At 46.4% G+C, this 23,130-nt stretch overlaps 1 protein-coding gene across 5 annotated transcripts in view; it reads right to left on the minus strand.

Moving 5' to 3' along the window:
• Positions 1-1,698: 1,698 nt before the first annotated feature.
• LOC142296998 (cytochrome P450 2C5-like) overlaps positions 1,699-23,130 on the minus strand; it is an 85,009-nt gene continuing 63,577 nt past the window's right edge. For all 5 annotated transcript variants that reach the window (XM_075341202.1, XM_075341204.1, XM_075341200.1 and 2 more), the window contains 4 exons: positions 21,476-21,617; positions 7,805-7,989; positions 4,219-4,360; positions 1,699-2,378 (listed from right to left, as the gene is read on the minus strand). In XM_075341202.1, the coding sequence (XP_075197317.1) occupies positions 2,200-2,378; positions 4,219-4,360; positions 7,805-7,989; positions 21,476-21,617 (648 nt within the window). In that variant the 3' untranslated portion in view covers positions 1,699-2,199. The remainder of the gene's footprint in view (positions 2,379-4,218; positions 4,361-7,804; positions 7,990-21,475; positions 21,618-23,130) is intronic.

Consider the following 23,130-nt stretch of genomic DNA (forward strand, 5'->3'; position numbering starts at 1 on the left):
AAAAGAAATAAAACACAAACACAAAAAAATCCTTTATTTGAAATATAATACACACCCTCTTTCACTTCCAAAACATTCTTCCAGATCCAATGTAATCCATGTAAAGTCATATGATGAGCCTCAGCTCTGCTACATCCAGCAACTGCAGAGAGGGAAAATATGTACACTCTGCAGACTTTAGGAACCCCTGCAGTTTACTGGTTGCCACAGTGAGATCTCAGGTGACCTGACTGCCAGACTGTAGGACTGTGGGACACAGCCATGATCCGCAGTTCTACAGTATCATAGTCAGGTCACCTGAGGTCACACTGGGGGCTCCCCTACTGCCCTCAGGGAAAGTTCTGCTGGAGTGTCAAACTGTGGGAGACGGCCATGACCTGCAATCCGACAGTCCGGCAGCAGCTTCAACTTTCACTGAGTTCAGCAGGCGAGCTCCCAGTGGGACCTCAGGTTACCTGACTGCTGGACTGTTGGACTACAATTCAACAGGGCAATCAGTTAAAGCATCAGGATTGGCACATCTAATGTGATGTTCCAATTTTGGGCAGTTAAACGCTAGTATGTTTAGACTGGCAGGTGCCAATATTCATGGCTCCTCCAATCCTGATAATACCAGCCCCCACCTGTCTGCTTTACCATGGCGGGTTATCAAAATAATTAAAAAAAAAAGCCAAAAGTTCTCCTCTATTTTGATATCCAGTCACGGTAAAGCTCACAGGTGGGGGCTGCAGCCTGTAGCTGTTGTTTTACATGTGGCAGTTATCAAAATAGGGTGGAAAACGACGTCTTTTTTTTTTTCCGTGATTCCCCTGGCCAATCAGTGCAATGACAATACTTGACATGGCTGTGATGGGGCCGGAAGTGCCCACACAAGAAAAGCTTCCTGATTGGCTCTCTGCAACCTTTCAATAAGCTTTATTCACATGACAAACCTGAATAGGAATCGGACATACATTTAAAAGTCTGTGTTTGGGTCCGGGACCTGGACACCTAATGTTCGGTACGAATGCTGAACTTTACCGATCGGGTTTGTTCATCCCTAATGATAAGGGGTTAAACTACAGAATCAAAAGATCTGCAAAATGTATTAATCAGCTTTTGATATGTTGAAGTATTTTTTTCCTATTTTCAGACTGCTTAGGCTAATTAAGGGGTACTTTGCACGCTGAAACATCGCTAGCGATCTCGTTAGCAATGTGAAATGCTAGATCGCAAGTGTGATCTTTCGAGATCGCACATGCGTAAAATGACCTATGTGCGATCTCGAAAGATCGCACTTGCGATCTAGTATTTCACATCGCTAACGAGATCGCTAGCGATGTCGCAGCGTGCAAAGTACCCCTAAGTTTTTGCTGATAACGTTTTAGACAAATTTTTTGAATCACATCCATTTTCTCTTCATCACAAATTTTGATCCTGAATTCTTCGACTTGCACTATATCTCCTCGTGTCACTGGATCACTTAGGAAATGTAGACTTTTCCCAATATTATTCAAAATCCACATATAATCAATACATAGTAGAGATAAGCTGATCAAGCAAAATACAAATTTGTCTGTTGTCACGGTTCGTCCTGGGAAATTCAATTTGCGGAGAAGTTAGTCTACATGGCCGCCATTTTGCTGAATTCGAGCAGAAGCAAATACAAAATAAATCTGCACTTTGGCGAATGCGGATTATTTCAAAATTCGAGAAAAATTAAATTCCATTTAACTTTATTGACTCATCTCTAATACATAGCCGATAAAGATGTGTGATGGATTCTAGACTTACATGTGAACCCTTCCAAATCTTGTTTCACCACAAATCTAAGACAGTTATTAAAGGGATTTTCTGGGGAAAACAAGTTATTACCTATCCATTGGATGGGTAATAATTTACTTATCGGTGGGGGTCTGATGACAAGGACCTGCACTGACTGGCTAAACAAGGAATTTTTATCACCATTACGAACTGGAACAATAGGTTGGATACCCAACTGCCACTCCATTCATTCTCTGTGGGGTTCTTGCCACCTTCATAGGGAACAAATGAAGAGGTGGTCAAGAATGCACACTGCCAATCAATTCTGGTGGTAATTTATGTAGTTCCAAGTGGTTGGACCACATCAATCAATAAATTATCACCCAATCTGTGGACAGATAACTTGTTTTTATAGGAGAACCCCTTTAAGTTTTTTCAATGTAGGTGATATATAGGTTACAAACGAGATATAGCACATGTCTTATAGGCCACTGGACCGCATAGGAATCCAACTGCAGGATTGAAGTCGAGTATTGCCCCAGGAGGAGCTTTAAATGTGAAGTTCTGCAGTAGTTTTGTGAAAAACAGGAACAGCTCCATCTTGGCCAAGCTTTCTCCAACGCAACTTCTCTTACCTACAGCAATGAAATATGCAGAAATGAATAGAAAGCTTATATTATTCCTTTTCTAAACCAAAAGATGCCAAAATTAACAATTTATAAGTGGGTCAATCCAAATCGAACATTATTAGGGCCCTAAAAACTAAAGAATGGAAGCACAACTAGTCTCCTCTAATGATGAGAGAGTTTCGAAATACTCGGATACATGATACTCGTAATGAGTACTGTCTAATACTCCAGGCAAGTCAATGGGGAACCCAAGGAAAGCTCTATCGCCGAAACGCGTTGTTTGCCAAAGAGTCATACTGTACTGTCAGTACTACATGTTAATGTCATTATGGACTTTTAATCTTATTAAATAAAAGCTACATTTTATGTTTTTATCTGTGGATGCCTAGCTGGATTTTTTCTGAATTTTTTTCGTCAATGGGGAATACTCGCAATGTAATGAGTAACCCGAATGCCGCACTATTCATGCGAGTAGCGAATTGTACGGCATTCGGGTTACTCATTACATTGCAAGTACTCCCCATTGACTTGTATTGAACACGCTATTCGGAATGTGAGTATTAGGCAGTACTCGTTACGAGTATTGCGAATCCAAGTATTTCGAAACTCGTTCATCATTACTCTCCTCACACAGATTGCCCCAAAGGAGGAAACTGTCCCCATAGAGTTTCTCACATTATCCCAAGGCATTTCCCACATAAATCATAAATGTACTATTTAGTTACCTGCTGTACAAAGCCTCACAGTGAGAAGACTAAGGGGTACTTTGCACGCTGCGACATCACAAGCCGATGCTGCGATGTCGAGCGCGATAGACCCCGCCCCCGTCACAGTAGCGATATCTTGTGATAGCTGGCGTAGCGAACGTTATCGCTACGCCAGCTTCACATGCACTTACCTGTCCTGCGACGTCGCTCTGGCCGGTGACCCGCCTCCTTCCTAAGGGGGCGGGTCGTGCGGCGTCATAGCGACGTCACACGGCAGGTGTCCAATAGCAGCGGAGGGGCGGAGATGAGCAGGATGTAAACATCCCGCCCACCTCCTTCCTTCCGCATTGCAGCCAGGACACAAGTAGGAGATGTTCCTCGCTCCTGCGGCTTCATACACCGATGTGTGCTGCCGCAGGAACGAGAAACAACATTGTACCTGTCGCTGCACCGGCATTATGGAAATGTTGGACCCTACACCGATGATACGATAACGATGCTTTTGCGCTCGTTAATCGTATCAAAAAGGATTTGCACACTACGATATCGACTGCAACGCCGGATGTGCGTCACTTTCGATTTGACCCCACCGACATCGCACCTGCGATGTCGTAGTGTGCAAAGCCCCCCTAAGGCTATGTGCGCATGCTGCATTTTTCACTGCGTTTTTGCGCGTTTTTGGTCTAAAAACTGCATTACTTTGCTTCCCCAGCAAAGTCTATGAGTTTTCATTTTTGCTGCCCGCACAGTGCAGTTTTGTCTTAGGTGCATTTTTGTGGTGACCACAAAGATGCAACATGTAAATTATTTCTGCGTTTTTGCCAGCGTTTTTCACCCATGCAATGCATTGGAAAAAACGCAGCAACAAAAACGCAGCAAAACCCATCAAAAAACGCACAAAAACGTGCAAAAATGCATTTGTTTTTTTGATGCGTTTTTACCATGGGTGCGTTTTTGTGCATTTTTTTCAGGCCAAAAACGCACAAAAAAGCTGCATCTTTGTGGTTACAAAAAAGGCAACGTGCGCATATAGCCTAATGGTATTTCCCACTACGTTACTGAGTATGACATTGGAGAAATGTCCTAATTTGCTCTCATCACTCCTCCAAAGCGCTAAGTCCCTTGAAAGAATAACTCACCGGCTGAAAAAGGCATGAACGCTTCTTTCCTTACAAAATTTCCTTTGGAATCCAGAAAGTGTCCCGGGTAGAACTCATCGGCTTTTACAAAGTGATCTTTGTCAAAAAGAACGGAAGTCAACAGCGGGAGCACTTGTATTCCCTGAAAGGTTCAACATTTGCACAAGTCATATTTAACGGGAAACCGAGAAACCATTTTATTAATTTATTCATTCATTGAAAACTGGTAATGCAATCGCATAAAGTTAAGTAAAAAAAATAATCAATAAGTAAACTTGAGGGTTTTTTCATGAAATAAAATATTTTACTGTCCACAAATAGTAAACAGCAATAACATATAGGGGACGGATGCAAAAATAATGCCTTTAGAGAGTTGCTAAAAGTAAAGAAACAACTAAATTTGTTCAGCATGGAAAGTTATAACACTTTGAAAATCAATTTATTAAGCAATTTGTCTTCATTCCTCTAAAAAAAAAAAAAATCAAAATAAGTGGCTTTCAAATCATTTTTTTTTTTTGTTAATCACTAGTGTTGAGTGTGTCGCCAAGGGCTATGGGGTACTTGGTCCCAGGCCGTATATGTACGGGGATGCTTTGTCACAGTTGTATAATAGCCGTCGCCTGGTTCTGTGACCCTGGGGACGCTTTTTAAAAGGAATTATATACAGGGGAGTTTAATGAGTTTGTATTGTGACGCCACTTGCGGTTTGCGGTTATGGTGATGGAACCGCCGCTGCACAATCTGTTACCTCTGGGGCTGATGGTGATGGCAGCCTGGATAGTAGGCCCTCCGCAAGTAGAGCCAGGCCCCAAGAAGTGAATGGTGGGAGGGAGACCACACGATGGGGATGCAGTGCAACTTCTGTTTACTCACTCAGTGGTGTGTAGCTGTGGCATTGAGTATGACTGGTTCAGACCTCTGGTCCCTTTTGTCCCAGTGCCGGTGTGGTGACCTGGTAGTCTTTCCCCGACACCTCTCACTGGTTGGTGGGACCCCATAGCTTGGAGCGTTTGTGGGTCCCTTACCGTCTGTCGGCAGTCTCTTGTCCGTACGGCGGGCAGTGCGAACCCTGTAGGGTCGGTGTTCTGTTCCGGTCCCTGGCTCAATCTTTACTGCTGGTGCCCCCAGATTCTTGGGTCAGTGAGGTCCGTGAAGGTCCCCTCACTGTGCAGGTGTTTGTCGAGGTTGCCTGAAGCTGTCACCTGACCTAGGGCCCTATGCCCCGTTGGTGTGTGGCGCCCCTTACCTGGTCAGGAACCACTGAGTACTGCACCCATGCTGGGTAAGTGCAAACAGGTAATCCTGATTGCTGAACAGGGTGTTTATACACAGACACATAGTGACCAGGTCTCACACACACCATTGAGGGGACCCCTGGGCAGACCCAGGAGGGGGCGTGGTCTCCACATCCAATCATGGGGGTGTAATAGAGAAGCTGGTTGCTAGGTTGCAGAGACAGGCACAGTGGGGAGGCAGACATGAGTCAGTCTGAAGTGAGGCAATTTGGAGTGAGGAAGCAGAGAGTGCAGTCACTAGTCAGACACTGCAGGCGTGGTGGCTGTCGGCGGGGGAGAACGGCTACCCAGTGTTGCCTCCTGAAAACCACCTAGTGAAGAGGTGGCTGAGTAAGGGGACTATCGGTATGCCAGGCCCGTATGGGGAAACAGGTCCCTAGAGCAGGAACCCATCTACTTGGCCTGCTAAACCTGCTGGTGAGGGTGCTGGATGTACCTCACCGACCAATACAGAGTCCACAGCATCAACAGCAACGAGGGGGCCCATAAGTAAGAAAAGGCAAGAAGCCATCATTACTTGGTCCACGGTGTCAGCAAATGGGCCAGAAAGGGGAGAAGAGGCAGTTGCGACTTCCCTAGGTGATCTCGAAGCACTCCAAGTCAGGGGTCACCACAAAACAAGAAGGGCTAGGAAGGCGAGTTGGGAGTCACCCCTGGATCAGCCTGAAAGATACCTGGTTCCCTCCTTGGTCTATCATAGTGTCGCCCGGGCGCCTCACCACCACCAACAAGCAGTGAGCAAACAACCTGAAAGACATTTTGGACTGTGTGTGAGTTCTTCTGCGACCTGTGGTTCCACGCATATACACCCGAGAACCTGGGGCCAGCCTCACTCTCGGGAAGCCACACCATCTAACTGCAGAGACCATCAGCCCCAGGTCCTCGTTAAACAGCAGTGGCGGTCACTCACCCCTGACCGCAAAACCGAGAGTGGCGTCACGATTCCTATTGAAGTTAAGCTGACGTACCTGTTGCCAGAAGGTTTTCGGCATGTGAAGTCCCTGAGGTCCCAGAGGCGACTGCTGCAGGTACACATGGGGCTACACAGTTGCTCTGGTTCCAGAGGTACCTGGCTGTACCCTCCCTGGCAACCACTCTCCTTTGTCACCTAGGCCACTGTTACATGACCCCGGCTGGAGACACGTCTGTCCCCTTCAGCTGTCACTACCGGACTCCTCTGTCATTCTGTCTGAGTGTCTGTTTGTCCCCTCCCACCAGGTTGCCGTCTAGTGGACTGGACTGGCACCACCTCTGGGTGGCCATCCATTGAGTCCCGGACTAGTCAGTCATCCCTATTTGAGAGTGGGAAACTAGGGATGTTATGTGTTTTTGTGGTATCGGCACTGATCTTCCAGGTCCCTGGAGGCAGGCCCTGCATCTTTGTCAGGATGCAGTACCTAGTAGTGCCCTGATGGGTTCAGGGGCGCTACATGAGCAAGTAGTTGACTATTCGTACTCACTATGCTGTTAGTGAGTACTGTCCGCTACTCGCATATTCGTTATGAGTAGCGGGCGCAATGTAAGTCAATGGGAAATACTCACCAAGTAGCGAGTAACCCGAAAGTCATACTTTTCGTGCAAGTAGCGAATAGTACGGCTTTCGGGTTACTCGTTACTTAGTGAGTATTTTCCATTGACTTACTTTGCGCCCGCTACTCGTAACGAATATGCGAGTAGCGGTCAGTACTCACTAAAGGCCCCGTCACACACAAAGATAAATCTTTGGCAGATCTATGGTTGCAGTGAAATCATGGACATATTGTTCCATTTGTACACAGCCACAAACCTGGCACTGATTGTCCACAATTTCACTGCAACCACAGGTCTGCCACAGATTTATCTCTGTGTGTGACAGGGCCTTAACAGCATAGCAAGTTTAAATTGTAATACTTATGAACATTTGGGAAATTAATGAAAAGAGGTCTTCTAGTACATATTGCTTTATAATAATGGGTCCTTACAGATTTCAAAATAAAATAAACAAAACAATAAAACACCTCTTGGACCCCTGTCATTCCACTGCACCTTTGCCCCTATTCCCAGTTTTCTCCATTCTCTTTTGGCTTGGTGATTCATAAAATATTTCGTCCAAGTTGGTTGAAACATTACTTGACATTCCCTACTGTACGAGGAAGTGAGGAGACTGGTGGGGGGAACTGTTTTGGGTTTGGTAGGTGAGTATCTGTGCCCATTTAAAATTAAAGAGAGGATAACCACTTTAAAGTTGGTGATACCAATATAGATCACCAGTGTTACCAAATAATAAGCTTCAATATTTCTTTTTTACTTACTTTGGGAAGGAAATAGCCCCTAAAGTTGACATCCTTAGTGGTAGCGTGGGGTACATTGGTTGGAACAATATTTCCAAAACGTTGAATCTCATGGACGACAGCATCGGTATACGGCATCTCTTTACGATGAATCACTTGGGGCTCATTCGATCCAATAACTTTATCAATCTCACTTTGGACCTTTTCTGTTTCAAAAACGAAGACATAAAAAAATATGCAAAAAAAGGATTGTTTTTGAAAATGTCCGATAATAAAAATAATAATGTGACGCCCTGGCAAAGCCAGGTTGTCATAGAAAGAGTTAATCCTCCTTGGTAATCTGATCTCACACCAGTGCAGCAAGACAAACCACATCCCCCAGGGTAAGAGAAAAGCAGAGCAGAGGGGAGGGGCTGGAGCAGAGTGTTTGGAGAGACAGAGAAAAGAGAAGTCTGGAGTTGTAGCTCCCAGGCTGATAGTGAAGCGTACTCCGAAAGGGCCGGGACAGGCTGCAGTGAGGAAGGGGCCAGAGGTAGCCGGAGCAGGGTAGTGGCCCCTCGGTACCTAGGGTGACCCGGATCACTACAGGGGAGTGGATTGCCCGTTCCCGGCTGAGGAGAAAGAGGAAGAGAGTGGGGAGAAAGGCACCTGGCTGCAGGGAAAGAACAGGAGCTGCTGCACCGTGTGTGGGACACTAACACCCCCGTACCGAAGGCTGCGGACACCGGCAATTCCTAGTTTACCAGTGACTCCGTGTGAATTACTTGTGAGTACGCCCGTGCCCTCGGGCACCGCACCGCACCCTGCTCCCTGCTTACCCCATCACCGGGCCCCGGGACAACCAACCCCCTACCCACGGAGGGGAGAATCACCAACTCAGCTGCTCCCTGTCACCGCTCCCGGGATCCCCATAAAGAGCAGCGGTGGTGTCCATACAATCACCACAACCGTGGGTGGCGTCACAGACAATAAACAATCTCCCTTACCAAATCCCCTTTTACTGTGGAGCCTGGGATCACAGACCGGGTCACGCCACCGTGATACCCACAGAAGTGACCCCGTGGCCCGGATCTGAGTACCCCTGGTCCCCGGGCGACACAATAACATTTCAGCTAGATTTCCACATTAGCATTTGATCCCATAGTGGTCATGAATCGTGATGAAATTGCAGATTATGGGACCTTAATTTTTCCCATATATTCAGAACCCTTTCCATTTTTGTTCTCTAGGGAAATACTGAGATTGTGATTTTTCCCAAAAGTAATTTTTGAGTCCTAGGGGATGTATTTTCAATTAAATCTCTCTTAAGCACCCCTGACTGCTAAAAAACCTTTTTTTCTCTCTTTTGGTGGGCATCTGTATGAGGGTTTGTAAGCCTAAATATTATACAATCGATTTTCAGCATGGTGCTATCAAAAAGTAGAGATGGGAAAACTTGCAGATATCCAGGATCAGCGGAACTAGCTGGGTTAAACATAAAAATGGGTTTTGGCCATGAATTAATCCTGGATATCTGGCTGGACGCTGGTCCCCATATAAAGGCCCCGTCACACGTGTCGATATGTCGTGCGATCGCATGAGCGATCGCACCCGCCCCCGTCGTTTGTGCGTCACGGGCAATTTGTTGCCCATGGCGCACAAAGTCGTTAACCCCCTGTCACACGTACTTACCTCCCAAACAACCTCGCTGTGGGCGGCGAACATCCTCTTCCTGACGGGGGAGGGACGTTCGGCGTCACAGCGACGTCCCACAGCGGCTGGCCAATCGAAGCGGAGGGGCGGAGATGAGCGGGATGCAACATCCCGCCCACCTCCTTCCTTCCACATTGCCAGCGGGACGCAGGTAAGCTGTGTTCATCGTTCCCGGGGTGTCAAACGGAGCGATGTGTGCTGCCTCGGGAATGACGAACAACCGGCGCGCAGAAGGAGGAACGAGATTATGAAAATGAACGACGTATTAACGAGCAACGATAAGGTGAGTATTTTTGCTCGTTCACAGTTGTTCGTAGCTGTCACATGCTACGATATCTCGAATGATGCCGGATGAGTGTCACGGAATCCGTGACCCCGACGACGTATCGCCCGATATATTATAGCATGTGATGCCGCCTTTAGTCTATGGGGACCAGAATTTGGCCCTTAAAATTGGTGGTAGAAGGGATAAGAGGATTAGAGCAAGCATGCAACATTTAATGAGTCTGTGGCACGGCTGTAACTGTTTTTCGTCTGCTCATTCTACTTCCGGGGCTGTTCATTTACCTTCATGCATATTTACTGGTTCCCCTCATCCACCAACACTCCTGGCATCTGTAATTCGTTGCAGTCAGATGCGCCCCCAGCCTGTGTGACAGTGTTTGACTGCTTGCAATCACACTCCCTGTCTTTGTGTCCTTAGTGTGGTATAAAAATAAATTAAATTGGCATAGGGTCCCCCATATTATGATACCCAGCCCAGATAAAGCATATGGCTACAGGGTGTAGCCCCCAGCCGTGCACTTATCTTGGCTGTGTACTAAAATAAGAGGAACCACGTGCGGCTTTTTTCATTATTTAAATTAATAACTTAAAAACATTAGCCATGAAAAAGTCCAACAGCTGGAGGCTGGTATTCTCAGACTGGTGAGTCTCTTGCTTATTGGGCCCCCCAGTGACATAATCCACATGATTATGATGCAGTTTTTTGCCAGGAGGTGTAGATTGGGTGCAGGAATATGCTGTTGAATCTTTTGCACCAAATCTGCATCACTTGGCAAAAAATGTGTTTTTTTTTGCCACGAGATGCAGGTCTGTGAACTCAGTGACCTCATCTGAGGTGAGATCACTGACTTTACTGAGGTCAGTTTACCTGCAATTACAGGTGGAGGACTGTGGAATCTTTAGCTGTGACCGCATATAACCTGAGTGAAGTTACAACTTATTGCTTTGGCCGTCCCCTGTTACTTCACATGTAGCAGAGCTAGAATCGTTGTGTGAACTCGTGTAGAATACAATGGACCTGGGTGTTTTGGGGGTTAATAAATTGGTGAAAGAGGGTGCATTTTAATCATATTTTATTTCAAATAAAGGATTTTTTTGGTGTTTGTGTTTAGTTTCACTTACAGATTAGTAGTGCGTGTGATCTCATTAATGCCTCCTATTATTAATCTAGGGCTTAGTGACAGCTGTGAGTTGCCATTAACCCCTTATCATCCTGACTACCACTGCACCAGGCATGAGTCGGGTAAAGTTCCGGGTTTGTCACATCTGCAGGCTGCTATTTTTAGGCTGGGATGGGGCACAATAAGCTTGGGTCTCCCCAGTCTGAGGATACCAGCCCCTTGCTGTCAGGCTTTATCATGGATGAGTATCAAAATTGGGGTGGACCGCATACCGATTGTTAAAATAATTTATTTAAATAATTTTTTTAAATATCCACATGCGATAGTCATATGCTTTATCTGTGCAGAATATTATAATATGGGGGACCCTACAAAAATGTATTCATTTATTTATTTTATACCACGCTAGTGACACACAGACAGGGTCTGTGATTGCAAGCAGCCAAAAGCTGTCACACAGGCTGAGGGCACATCAGATTGCAACCAGTCACAGATTCCAGGAGAAGCAGTGCATATGTATGAAGCTAATAAGCGGCCCTGGAAGAAGAATGAGTGGCCCGGAAGCAGTTACAGCCACACCGGACACTCGTTAAGTATAGCATACTTGCTTTATTTTCCTTTTATGTTTTTTATTTCCCGAGTTGCCGGATCTGGATCATTAGCTGGATTTCCCTCAGTATTGGAGGTAATGGCTAATATTCTTATTATTATTCCTACTACATATTAAGATATAATCTTTAATGTGAATACAAATAAATTAAACATGAAAAACATTAGCTGGTCATTGGCCATTGAAAAAACAAAAATAATAGAAAAAAATGACTGTATCAGTCATTAAATCTTTAATATGCAGCTATTCACTACTTGCAAAATATTATATTTTTTGCTATATTTTTTCATCATTGGTCAGCTAATGTTTTTCATGTTTAATTTGTTTGTATGCTCATTATTTTTCTCTATGCACCATTTTTCCAGTAATGCATTTAATTTTCTTCAGCGCTCTATTGGGAGACCCAGACGATTGGGTATAGCTACTGCCCTCCGGAGGCCACACAAAGCACTACACTAAAAAGTGCAAGGCCCCTCCCCTTCTGGCTATACCCCCCCGTGGTATCACGGGTACTCCAGTTTTCAAGCTTTGTGCGAAGGAGGTCAGACATCCACGCATAGCTCCACAGATTTTAGTCAGCAGTAGCTGCTGACTATTTCGGATGGAAGAAAAGAGGGCCCATATAGGGCCCCCAGCATGCTCCCTTCTCACCCCTGGATGGTGTTGTAAGGTTGAGGTACCTATTGCTGGTACAGAGGCTGGAGCCCCACATGCTGTTTTCCTTCCACATCCCCTTGTAGGGCTCTGTGGAAGTGGGATCCTGCCGGCCTCAAAGCTCTGACGCCGGGCTCCATCCACAGACCCATAGCACCTGGTGGATGCCGAGCAGGAGTACCATCAGGGACATGGCCCTGCATCATACAGGTACTCTGTGTCCCCGGCAGGCACAGACACACTCCGGGCTGGCTGGGTGTTGTAGTGCGCCGGGGACCGTAACGCTAGAGCTAGTGTTCCTACAGTTTAACTGGGGGACTTTTCTGTGTGTGGGAACGCAGCGCCGACCCCCGCTGGACCGGCGGCGCTGCTGTGACTTTTAGTTCGCCGGGGACACGCCGACCGCGCTTTTACGGCGGTGGCGTTTATAAATCTAGTCCCCGGCTTTTGCGGCCTGGGACGCCGGCAGCTCCGATTCGTTCCCGCCCCCACCCTGTCAATCAGGGTAGGGGAGAGACGCTGTTTCATGGCAGCGACGAGGGCTGGAGCCTGATTTACATGCTCCAGCCCTCTCACTAGGCACAGAGGGAAGCAGGCTTCCCGCTCTTAGTCAGGAACGCCCAGGGCCCGCCCCCCCTCCTCTCTCAGGACGCCGGCAGCCATTACATGCATGTCTGGCTGGAGGAAGGACGCAAGGCTCTGGGAGACCTGGACTGGGGGCTTTGGAAGACCACTCACCCGCTCTTAAGCGGGCGGTAAGCGGCTTTTTAGCTGGCCCCTCTAGTGCCTCAGTGTGTATATATATATTTTCTTATTTCTTGCACTGTGAGGTCGCTTCCTGGCTGTATTCCCAGATCTCTCTGAGGAGGCAGCAACATGTCATCCGCAAAACGCAAGGCTGCCAAGGCTAGGGCTGTGTACACTGCGTGTGCTGCATGTGGGGCTGCTCTACCAGCAGGCTCCAAGGACCCCCATTGTGTGCAATGCTCAGATCCGGTGCTGCTTCGCCAGCCGGAGTCAGGAGAGATAGTGACCCAGGCTGAGACGCCTGTAAGTCCTGCCCCGGTGTCAGGGACAGACTTTGCAGTTTTTGCTGATAATATGTCTGTGACTATGGCAAAAATTCTTGAAACTTTGCAATCCATGCCTGGGGCTCAGTCTATGGACACGGCGAGGTCTCTGTCCTCTAATCCCCCTCAGTTGGATTTAATCCAGACTGTAAGGGGGTCCCCGGCTTCACAGGCTGAGTGTTATGACTCAGATGATAGCCCCAGCCACCCTAAGCGAGCTCGCTGGGAAAGACCCTCAACGTCATCACACTGCTCAGGGTCTCAGCGCAATCAGTCTCCCTGTGATGCGTCTGATGAGAGTGATCAGGAGTCTTATCCTGGAACCCCTCTCAATCTGGATACCCCGGATGGGGACGCCATGGTAAACGATCTTATCTCAGCCATCAATAGACTGTTAGATATTTCTCCCCCAGCCCCTTCTGCAGAGGAGGCAGCTGCAGAGCAGGAGAAGTTTCGTTTCCTCTATCCCAAGCGTAAATTGAGTGTTTTGTTGGATCACTCTGACTTCAGAGAGTCAATCCAGAAACACGACGCTCATCCAGAAAGGCGTTTCTCTAAACGTTCTAAGGATACACGTTTTCCTTTTCCTCCTGATGTGGTCAAGCGCTGGACCCAGTGTCCAAAAGTTGACCCCCCGATTTCCAAACTTGCAGCTAGATCCATAGTTGCAGTGGAGGATGGCGCTTCACTTAAGGATGCCAATGACAGACAGATGGACCTCTGGTTAAAATCTGTCTATGAAGCTATCGGCGCGTCGTTTGCTCCAGCATTCGCAGCCGTATGGGCACTCCAAGCTATTTCAGCTGGTTTAGCAAAAGTGGATGCTATCTTACATCCAGCGGTGCCGCAAGTGGCGTCCCTTACCTCGCAGATGTCCGCGTTTGCGTCTTACGCTATCAATGCGGTCCTAGAATCTACCAGCCGCACCTCAATGGCGTCCGCCAATTCGGTAGTTTTGCGCAGAGCCTTGTGGTTAAAGGACTGGAAAGCAGATGCTGGTTCCAAAAAATGTTTAACCAGCCTGCCTTTATCTAGAGATAGACTGTTTGGCGAGCCATTGGCTGATATCATTAAACAGTCCAAGGGTAAAGACTCTTCTTTGCCCCAGCCCAGATCAAGCAAACCTCAGCAGAAAAGATGGCAGCAGAGGTTTCAGTCCTTTCGAGGTTCGGGCAAGACACAATTCTCCTCGTCCAAAGGGACTCAGAGGACGCAAAGAAGCTCAGATTCCTGGCGGGCTCAAGCACGCCCCAAGAAAGCAAATGGAGGAACCGCTTCCAAAGCGGCTACCTCATGACTTCCAGCTCCCCCCCTCCGCATCTCCGGTCGGGGGCAGGCTCTCCCGCTTTTCCGTCATTTGGATGTCACAGGTCAAAGACCGGTGGGTGACAGACATTTTGTCTCGCGGGTACAGAATCGAGTTCAGTTCTCGTCCTCCAACTCGGTTCTTCAGAACCTCCCCACATCCAGACCGAGCAGATGCCCTGCTGCAGGCGGTGGACTCCCTAAGAGCGGAAGGAGTAGTGGTTCCTGTGCCGCCTCAGGAACAAGGACGGGGGTTTTACTCCAATCTCTTTGTGGTTCCAAAAAAGGACGGCTCGTTCCGTCCTGTTCTGGATCTAAAGCTGCTCAACAAACATGTGCACGCCAGGCGGTTCCGGATGGAAACCCTCCGCTCTGTCGTGGCCTCAATGTCTCAAGGAGACTTCCTTGCCTCAATAGACATCAAAGATGCTTATCTCCACGTGCCAATTGCTACAGAACATCAACGTTTTCTACGTTTTGTGATAGGAAACGAACATCTTCAGTTCGTAGCTCTGCCATTCGGTCTGGCGACAGCCCCACGGGTTTTCACCAAGGTCATGGCGGCAGTGGTAGCGGTCTTGCACTCTCAGGGACACTCGGTGATCCCTTACCTAGACGATCTACTTGTCAAGGCACCCTCTCAAGAGGCATGCCAACACAGCCTCGACGCTACACTGGAGACTCTACAGACGTTCGGTTGGATCATCAACTTTCCAAAGTCGAATCTGTCTCCGACACAGTCACTAACGTATCTTGGCATGGAGTTCCATACTCGAGCAGCGAGAGTGAAGCTTCCGCTGAACAAGCAGCGGTCACTACAGACAGGGGTGCAGTCTCTCCTTCAGGGCCAGTCGCACCCCTTACGGCGCCTCATGCACTTCCTCGGGAAGATGGTGGCAGCCATGGAAGCAGTTCCCTTTGCGCAGTTTCATCTGCGTCCACTTCAGTGGGACATTCTCCGCCAATGGGACGGGAAGTCAACGTCCCTGGACAGGAAAGTCTCTCTTTCCCAGACGGCCAAGGACTCTCTACAATGGTGGCTCCTTCCCACCTCATTGTCTCAGGGAAGATCCTTCCTGCCCCCATCCTGGGCAGTGGTCACGACAGATGCGAGTCTGTCAGGGTGGGGAGCAGTGTTTCTCCACCACAGGGCTCAGGGGACGTGGACTCCGCAGGAGTCCACCCTTCAGATCAATGTTCTGGAAATCAGAGCAGTGTATCTTGCCCTACTAGCCTTCCAGCAGTGGCTGGAAGGAAGGCAGATCCGAATTCAGTCGGACAACTCCACAGCGGTGGCATACATCAACCACCAAGGGGGGACACGCAGTCGGCAAGCCTTCCAGGAAGTCCGGCGGATTCTGATGTGGGTGGAAGCCACGGCCTCCACCATATCCGCAGTTCACATCCCCGGCGTAGAAAACTGGGAAGCAGACTTCCTCAGTCGCCAGGGCATGGACGCAGGGGAATGGTCCCTTCACCCGGACGTGTTTCAGGAAATCTGTCGCCGATGGGGAGTGCCGGACGTCGACCTAATGGCGTCCCGGCACAACAACAAGGTCCCGGCATTCATGGCGAGGTCGCGCGATCAAAGAGCTCTGGCGGCAGACGCATTGGTTCAAGATTGGTCGCAGTTCCGGCTCCCATACGTCTTTCCACCTCTGGCACTCTTGCCCAGAGTGTTACGCAAGATCAGATCCGATTGCAGCCGCGTCATACTCGTCGCCCCAGACTGGCAGAGGAGATCGTGGTATCCGGATCTGTGGCATCTCACGGTCGGTCGACCGTGGTCACTGCCAGACCGACCAGACTTACTGTCCCAAGGGCCGTTTTTCCATCAGAATTCTGCGGCCCTGAACCTGACTGTGTGGCCATTGAGTCCTGGATCCTAGCGTCTGCAGGATTATCTCAAGGAGTCGTAGCCACAATGAGACAAGCTAGGAAGTCAACGTCTGCTAAGATCTACCACAGAACGTGGAAGATTTTCTTATCTTGGTGCTCTGCACAGAGAGTATCTCCTTGGCCATTTGCATTGCCCACCTTTCTTTCCTTCCTACAATCGGGGTTGGAAAAGGGCTTGTCGCTCAGCTCCCTTAAAGGGCAAGTCTCGGCACTATCTGTGTTTTTTCAGAAGCGTCTAGCACGTCTTCCTAAGGTGCGCACGTTCCTACAGGGGGTCTGTCATATTGTGCCCCCGTACAAGCGGCCGTTAGATCCATGGGATCTGAACAGAGTACTTGTTGCTCTGCAAAAGCCACCCTTCGAGCCTCTAAAGGACGTTTCCTTTTCTCGCCTGTCACAGAAAGTGGCGTTTCTTGTCGCGATCACATCGCTTCGGCGAGTGTCTGAGCTGGCAGCTTTGTCATCCAAGGCTCCTTTCCTGGTGTTCCACCAGGACAAGGTAGTGCTGCGCCCCATTCCGGGGTTTCTCCCTAAGGTCGTATCCTCGTTTCATCTTAATCAGGATATATCCTTGCCTTCCTTTTACCCTCATCCGGTTCACCGGTATGAAAAGGACTTACGTTTGCTAGATCTGGTGAGAGCACTCAGAATCTACATTTCCCGCACGGCGCCCATGCGCCGTTCCGATGCACTTTTTGTCCTTGTCGCTGGTCCGCGCAAGGGATTGCAGGCTTCTAAAGCCACCCTGGCTCGATGGATCAAGGAACCAATTCTAGAGGCCTACCGCTCTGCGGGGCTTCCGGTTCCTTCAGGGCTAAAAGCCCACTCAACCAGAGCCGTGGGTGCGTCCTGGGCATTACGACACCAGGCTTCGGCTCAACAGGTGTGCCAGGCAGCAACCTGGTCCAGTCTGCACACTTTCACCAAGCATTATCAGGTGCATACCTATGCTTCGGCGGATGCCAGCTTAGGTAGAAGAGTCCTGCAGGCGGCAGTGACATCCCCGTAGGGGAGGGCTGTTTTGCAGCTCTAACATGAGGTATTTCTTTACCCACCCAGGGACAGCTTTTGGACGTCCCAATCGTCTGGGTCTCCCAATAGAGCGCTGAAGAAGAAGGGAATTTTGTTACTTACCGTAAATTCCTTTTCTTCTAGCTCTTATTGGGAGACCCAGCACCCGCCCTGTTGTCCTTCGGGATTTTGTTGTTGTTTGCGGGTACACATGTTGTTCATGTTGAACGGTTTTTCGGTTCTCCGATGTTTCTCGGAGTTAATTTGTTTAAACCAGTTATTGGCTTCCTCCTTCTTGCTTTGGCACTAAAACTGGAGTACCCGTGATACCACGGGGGGGTATAGCCAGAAGGGGAGGGGCCTTGCACTTTTTAGTGTAGTGCTTTGTGTGGCCTCCGGAGGGCAGTAGCTATACCCAATCGTCTGGGTCTCCCAATAAGAGCTAGAAGAAAAGGAATTTACGGTAAGTAACAAAATTCCCTTCTTTGTTGACTTGAGGGAATTTTTTTATATGATAAAATATATACTAATTATTTATTTATTTATTTATCCTCTTGCAATTATTGGTGTGTTTATCACTTCTGGATTATTTGAGTTATTTTCTCTACTAATTTATATGCCAGAAAAGCACCCAAATAATTCACCATTTTAGATCATTTAACGTATTCACAGTTCCTTAGACGTGACCATTAATATATTTTCTTCTGTTTTCTTAGGCCACGTGCGCACGTTGAGTATTTGGTGAGTTTTTATCTCAGTATTTATAAGCCAAAATTAGGAGTGGGTAAAAAATACAGAAGTGGTGCCCGTGTTTCTGTTATATTTTTCCTCTGATCAGTCCACCCCTGATTTTGTCTTACAAATACTGAGATAAAAAAAACTCACCAAATGCTCATCGTGTGCACGTGGCCTTACAGATACTGAGGTAAAAAACTCACCAATTATTCAACGTGTGAGTGTTGCCTTACAGATGCTGAGGTAAAAATCTCACCAAATGTTCAACGTGTGTACGTGACCTTACAGATACTGAGGTAAAATACTGAACGTGTGCATGTGGCCTTACAGATACTGAGGTAAAAACTCACCAATTATTCAATGTGTGCGTGTTGCCTTACAGATACTGAGGTAAAAAAAACTCACCTAATGTTCAAACTGTGCACATTGCCTTAGGCTATGTGCGCACAGTGCGTTTTTCGCCGCGTTTTTGCGCGTTTTTCGGGTGCGTTTTTGGCCTCAAAACTGCATGACTTTGATTCCCCAGCAAAGTCTATGAGTTTTCAATTTTGCTGTCCGCACACAACTGTTTTTCTAAGCTGCGTTTTTGAGCTTAAAAAAAAAATGGACATGTCAATTCTTTCCTGCGTTTTTCTGCGTTTTCCCCCCATGCAATGCATTGGAAAACCGCAGAAAAACGCAGAGATCAAAAATGCAGCAAAACGCACCAAATCGCGGTAAAAACGCATGTGTTTTTTGCCGCGTTTATTTGACGCGGGTGCGTTTTTTGTGTTTTTAGCGGGCAAAAACGCACAAAAACGCAGCGTTAAAAAAACGCAGTGTGTGAACTTAGCCATACAGATACGGAGGTAAAAAAAACTCACCAAATGTTCAACGTGTGCAAGTGGCCTTACAGATATGGAGGTAAAAAACTCACCAAATGTTCAATGTATAAACGTGGCCTTACAGATACGGAGGTAAAAAAGCTCACCAAATGTTTAACGTGGCCTTACAGATACAGTTTGAGTCAAATTGATTTAAAAAAAAAAAATGTATTCTTCTTTATGCAAATTCAGCAAAGTGTCAGGCAGGCAGCCATTATTTTAATGATTTTTAGTATTGCCAATACATCAGGATAATCAGGGTGAGCTGGGTAAAGTGCCACGATTGGTACTTCAAATGTGATGAGCCATTCTGGGCACCTGTGGGCTGCTATTTACATGCTGGGGAGGCAATATCCATGGATTCTCCTATCTTGATGATACACGGCCCTCGCCTGTCTGCTTTACCATGACTGGTTATCAAAAATGGAAGATCTTGCTCGCGTTTCCTATTGACTTCCACTATACTCAGTACATGGGACCTTGAGCATTTTTCCAGAAGATCTTGCTCATGTTTCTCATTGACTTCCACTATACTCAGTGCATGGGAACTTGAGCATTTTTACAGAAGATATTCCTTGCGTTTCCCATTGACTACCACTATACTCAGTACATGGGACCTTGAGCATTTTTCCAGAAGATCTTGCTTGCGTTTCCTATTGACTTCCACTATACTCAGTACATGGGAACTGAGCATTTTTCTGGAAGATCTTGCTCGCGTTTCCCATTGACTACCACTATACTCAGTACATGGAACCTTGAGCATTTTTCCGGAAGATCTTGCTCGCATTTCTCATTGACTTCCACTATACTCAGTACATGGGACCTTGAGCATTTTTCCAGAAGATCTTACTCATGTTTCCCATTGATTTCCACTATACTCAGTACATGGGAACCTGAGCATTTTTCAGGAAGATCTTGCTCGCGTTTCCCATTGACTTCCACTATACTCAGTACATGGGACCTTGAGCATTTTTCAGGAAGATCTTGCTCGCGTTTCTCATTGACTTCCACTATACTAAGTACATGGGACCTTGAGCGTTTTTCCGGAAGATATTGCTCATGTTTCCCATTGACTTCCACTATACTCAGTACATGGGAACTTGAGCATTTTTCGGAAGATCTTGCTCGCGTTTCCCATTGACTACCACTATACTCAGTACATGGAACCTTGAGCATTTTTCGTAAGATATTGCTCGCGTTTCCCATTGACTACCACTATACTCAGTACATGGAACCTTGAGCATTTTTCGTAAGATATTGCTCGCGTTTCCCATTGACTACCACTATACTCAGTACATGGAACCTTGAGCATTTTTCCGGAAGATCTTGCTCGCGTTTCTCATTGACTTCCACTATACTCAGTACATGGGACCTTGAGCATTTTTCCGGAAGATATTGGTCGCGTTTCCCATTGACTTCCACTATACTCCGTACATGGGAATTTGAGCATTTTTCCAGAAGATCTTGCTCGCGTTTCCCATTGACTTCCACTATACTCAGTACATGGGACCTTGAGCATTTTTCCAGAAGATCTTGCTCGCGTTTCTCATTGACTTCCACTATACTAAGTACATGGGACCTTGAGCGTTTTTCCGGAAGATATTGCTCATGTCTCCCATTGACTACCACTATACTCAGTACATGGGACCTTGAGCATTTTTCCAGAAGATCTTGCTCGTGTTTCCCATTGACTTCCACTATACTCAGTACATGGGACCTTGAGCATTTTTCCAGAAGATCTTGCTCGTGCTTCTCATTGACTTCCACTATACTCAGTACATGACTCGTACTCATCCGAGCATCCAACTGCTCGTTACAAGTACCGATCACCCAACCATGATAAGTGCTCACTCATTACTACTGACTAGTGCTTAGGCAACACATCATGACTACACAATGTGCTGTGATGTCAGAGGCCTACATGGAGCCATAGGAGGACACATCCCTGGCTTCATGCTCTAAAATTAAGAAAAAGGCGGACATACTAGCCAAGAGCTGTGGTTTAGGGACATATGAGCAAAGAGGTCAGTGTGAGTGTTATTTTTTACCCTATGATTTTACCCGAGATCATAATAGGCAACATTTGGTTTGCATTGGAAAACTTCAATGTGAATTATATTTCCTGGCTACATTCAAGTGAACTGCCAAATTCTACACCATTAACTACAGGAGATAAGGACAGCTCCTCATTCAACTCCCTTTGGCACACAGCATGCCCACTACAGTCTATCATAGAAGTCAATGGATTGTTTTCTGACTCTGCATTCTTATGTCTGATGAAGCTGCTAAACACAGTTCAGGGAATTTGGCTGCCACCATAATCATTTACAGAATATAACATAAAAGCAGATAATGAGAAAAGAATGTGTATCACTACCTGGTCATAATTAGCAGTGGCAAAATGAGATAAACACGATACATTCTTGTGCATACAGAGAGTCTCTTACTTTGTATTTCTGGATACTTCATCATTAGCAAAATGCCCCATCTCAGGGTGGTTGAGGTTGTTTCCATGCCAGCGTCAAAGAGGTCCGAAACCAGCACTGATAGGTTTTCATCGGTGAAGTATAATTTAGGATTTGGCTTTTCCTAATGTATAAAACACATCAAATACGTGATCTTTTGGAAGCTGCTTTGAACTGCTGCTTTAGCAAGAATCCATATTCAAACATTAATTACAAACATTAAGCGTGAAAGAGTAGAGCAGAGAAGCTCACAGGGAGATCGTGTGTAAAAATTGTTTGTGTATGGATTCTTGCTAGAGCAGCAGATCAGGGCAGCTTCTAAAAGTGCATGAACTTGGTATTTAACACTAGAAGTCCCAGAAATTTCGAGCTCCATTGTTTCCAAAGGTAGAAATGTTAAATGACCCCTCTCTGGGACTTCTAGTTTTAAAACAGCACTTTCAGCATCGTTTTATGACATGAGTGTTATAACAGCAAGATGTATGTGACACTATTCCCACTACATATACAATATGGGTTATCCTATGTGGTAGGAAAAAAAATATATATCTATCTGAACGCTCTGAAGAGACATAATGGGGATCTTTGGCCAGCCTCCACTTTTTATACAGGCTGTTATAGTATCCCATAATTGGATGTGCTACACAATGTATTAGCAGCAGGGCTTTATGGGGAAGCCTGCGCCTCAGCACATGTCCTCATGATCCTTCTCTGTAACTCTTCAGCAGTGCCTAAAATGATGGTCATTTTTCATTTTTGGCCAATCCGGGCAAATTGAATTGCAAACTGTTCAAATCTAATTTGATTGAGCGCTGGAGACATAGAAAAATCTGCAACCTGCAGGGATCTGAAAATGAATGGAGGAATGAAGATTGCAGACTGAAACTTAGTGCAGTTGTATTAAATAGAGATCATCAGTAAAATATATAAAAATATTTCTATAATATATTCTATTACCTTATTTTTTTCCATTGTTCAGTTACACACCATGCTAGAAGGGCTTTTTTAGCTGCCAAGTTCATGCTCTTTTAGAAGCTTCTTTGAACTGCTTCTCTAGCGAGAATCCATACTCAAACATTATTTACAAACACTATGATACTCTGAGAAGAGAGGAAAACAGCGGAGAAGCCAACACACTGAGTATTTGTAAATAGTGTTGAGTATGTATTCTTCCAAGAGCAGCAGTTCAAAGCAACTTATAAAGGAAAATGAACTAGATAGTTAAAACAGCACTTCCGGAATGATTTTTGAGCAGGTACGAAACAAACTAAGACCATAGAATATATTACACTTATTCATAACTTTACAACAGCTGATCAGTAATTAAAAATGGTTAATTTAACTAAATTAAAAGCAACTAAATAAGTTACAAATTTAGCAGCTTTAATTCTGCTTCATATTAGCCAAAATCAAAAGGTTTTTGGAACTATGTCAGGCTGGGGCTCTGCTGATATCCGAACAGACGCCAACGTTGTCCGGTGAACATTATGGACTTATAAGGGGTTAATTGGGTTCTAGTAAGGTGTCCATTGTTTTGATTTGGAATAATAGAGCAGCATCATTGTTTTTACTATTATAAGTGATGGAATTTGCAACGAAAGCTCAAATTCCAATGACAAATATGAATAGAACTTAAA

Source organism: Anomaloglossus baeobatrachus, chromosome 3 (genome assembly GCF_048569485.1).
Source record: "Anomaloglossus baeobatrachus isolate aAnoBae1 chromosome 3, aAnoBae1.hap1, whole genome shotgun sequence".
Lineage (NCBI taxonomy): Eukaryota > Metazoa > Chordata > Amphibia > Anura > Aromobatidae > Anomaloglossus > Anomaloglossus baeobatrachus.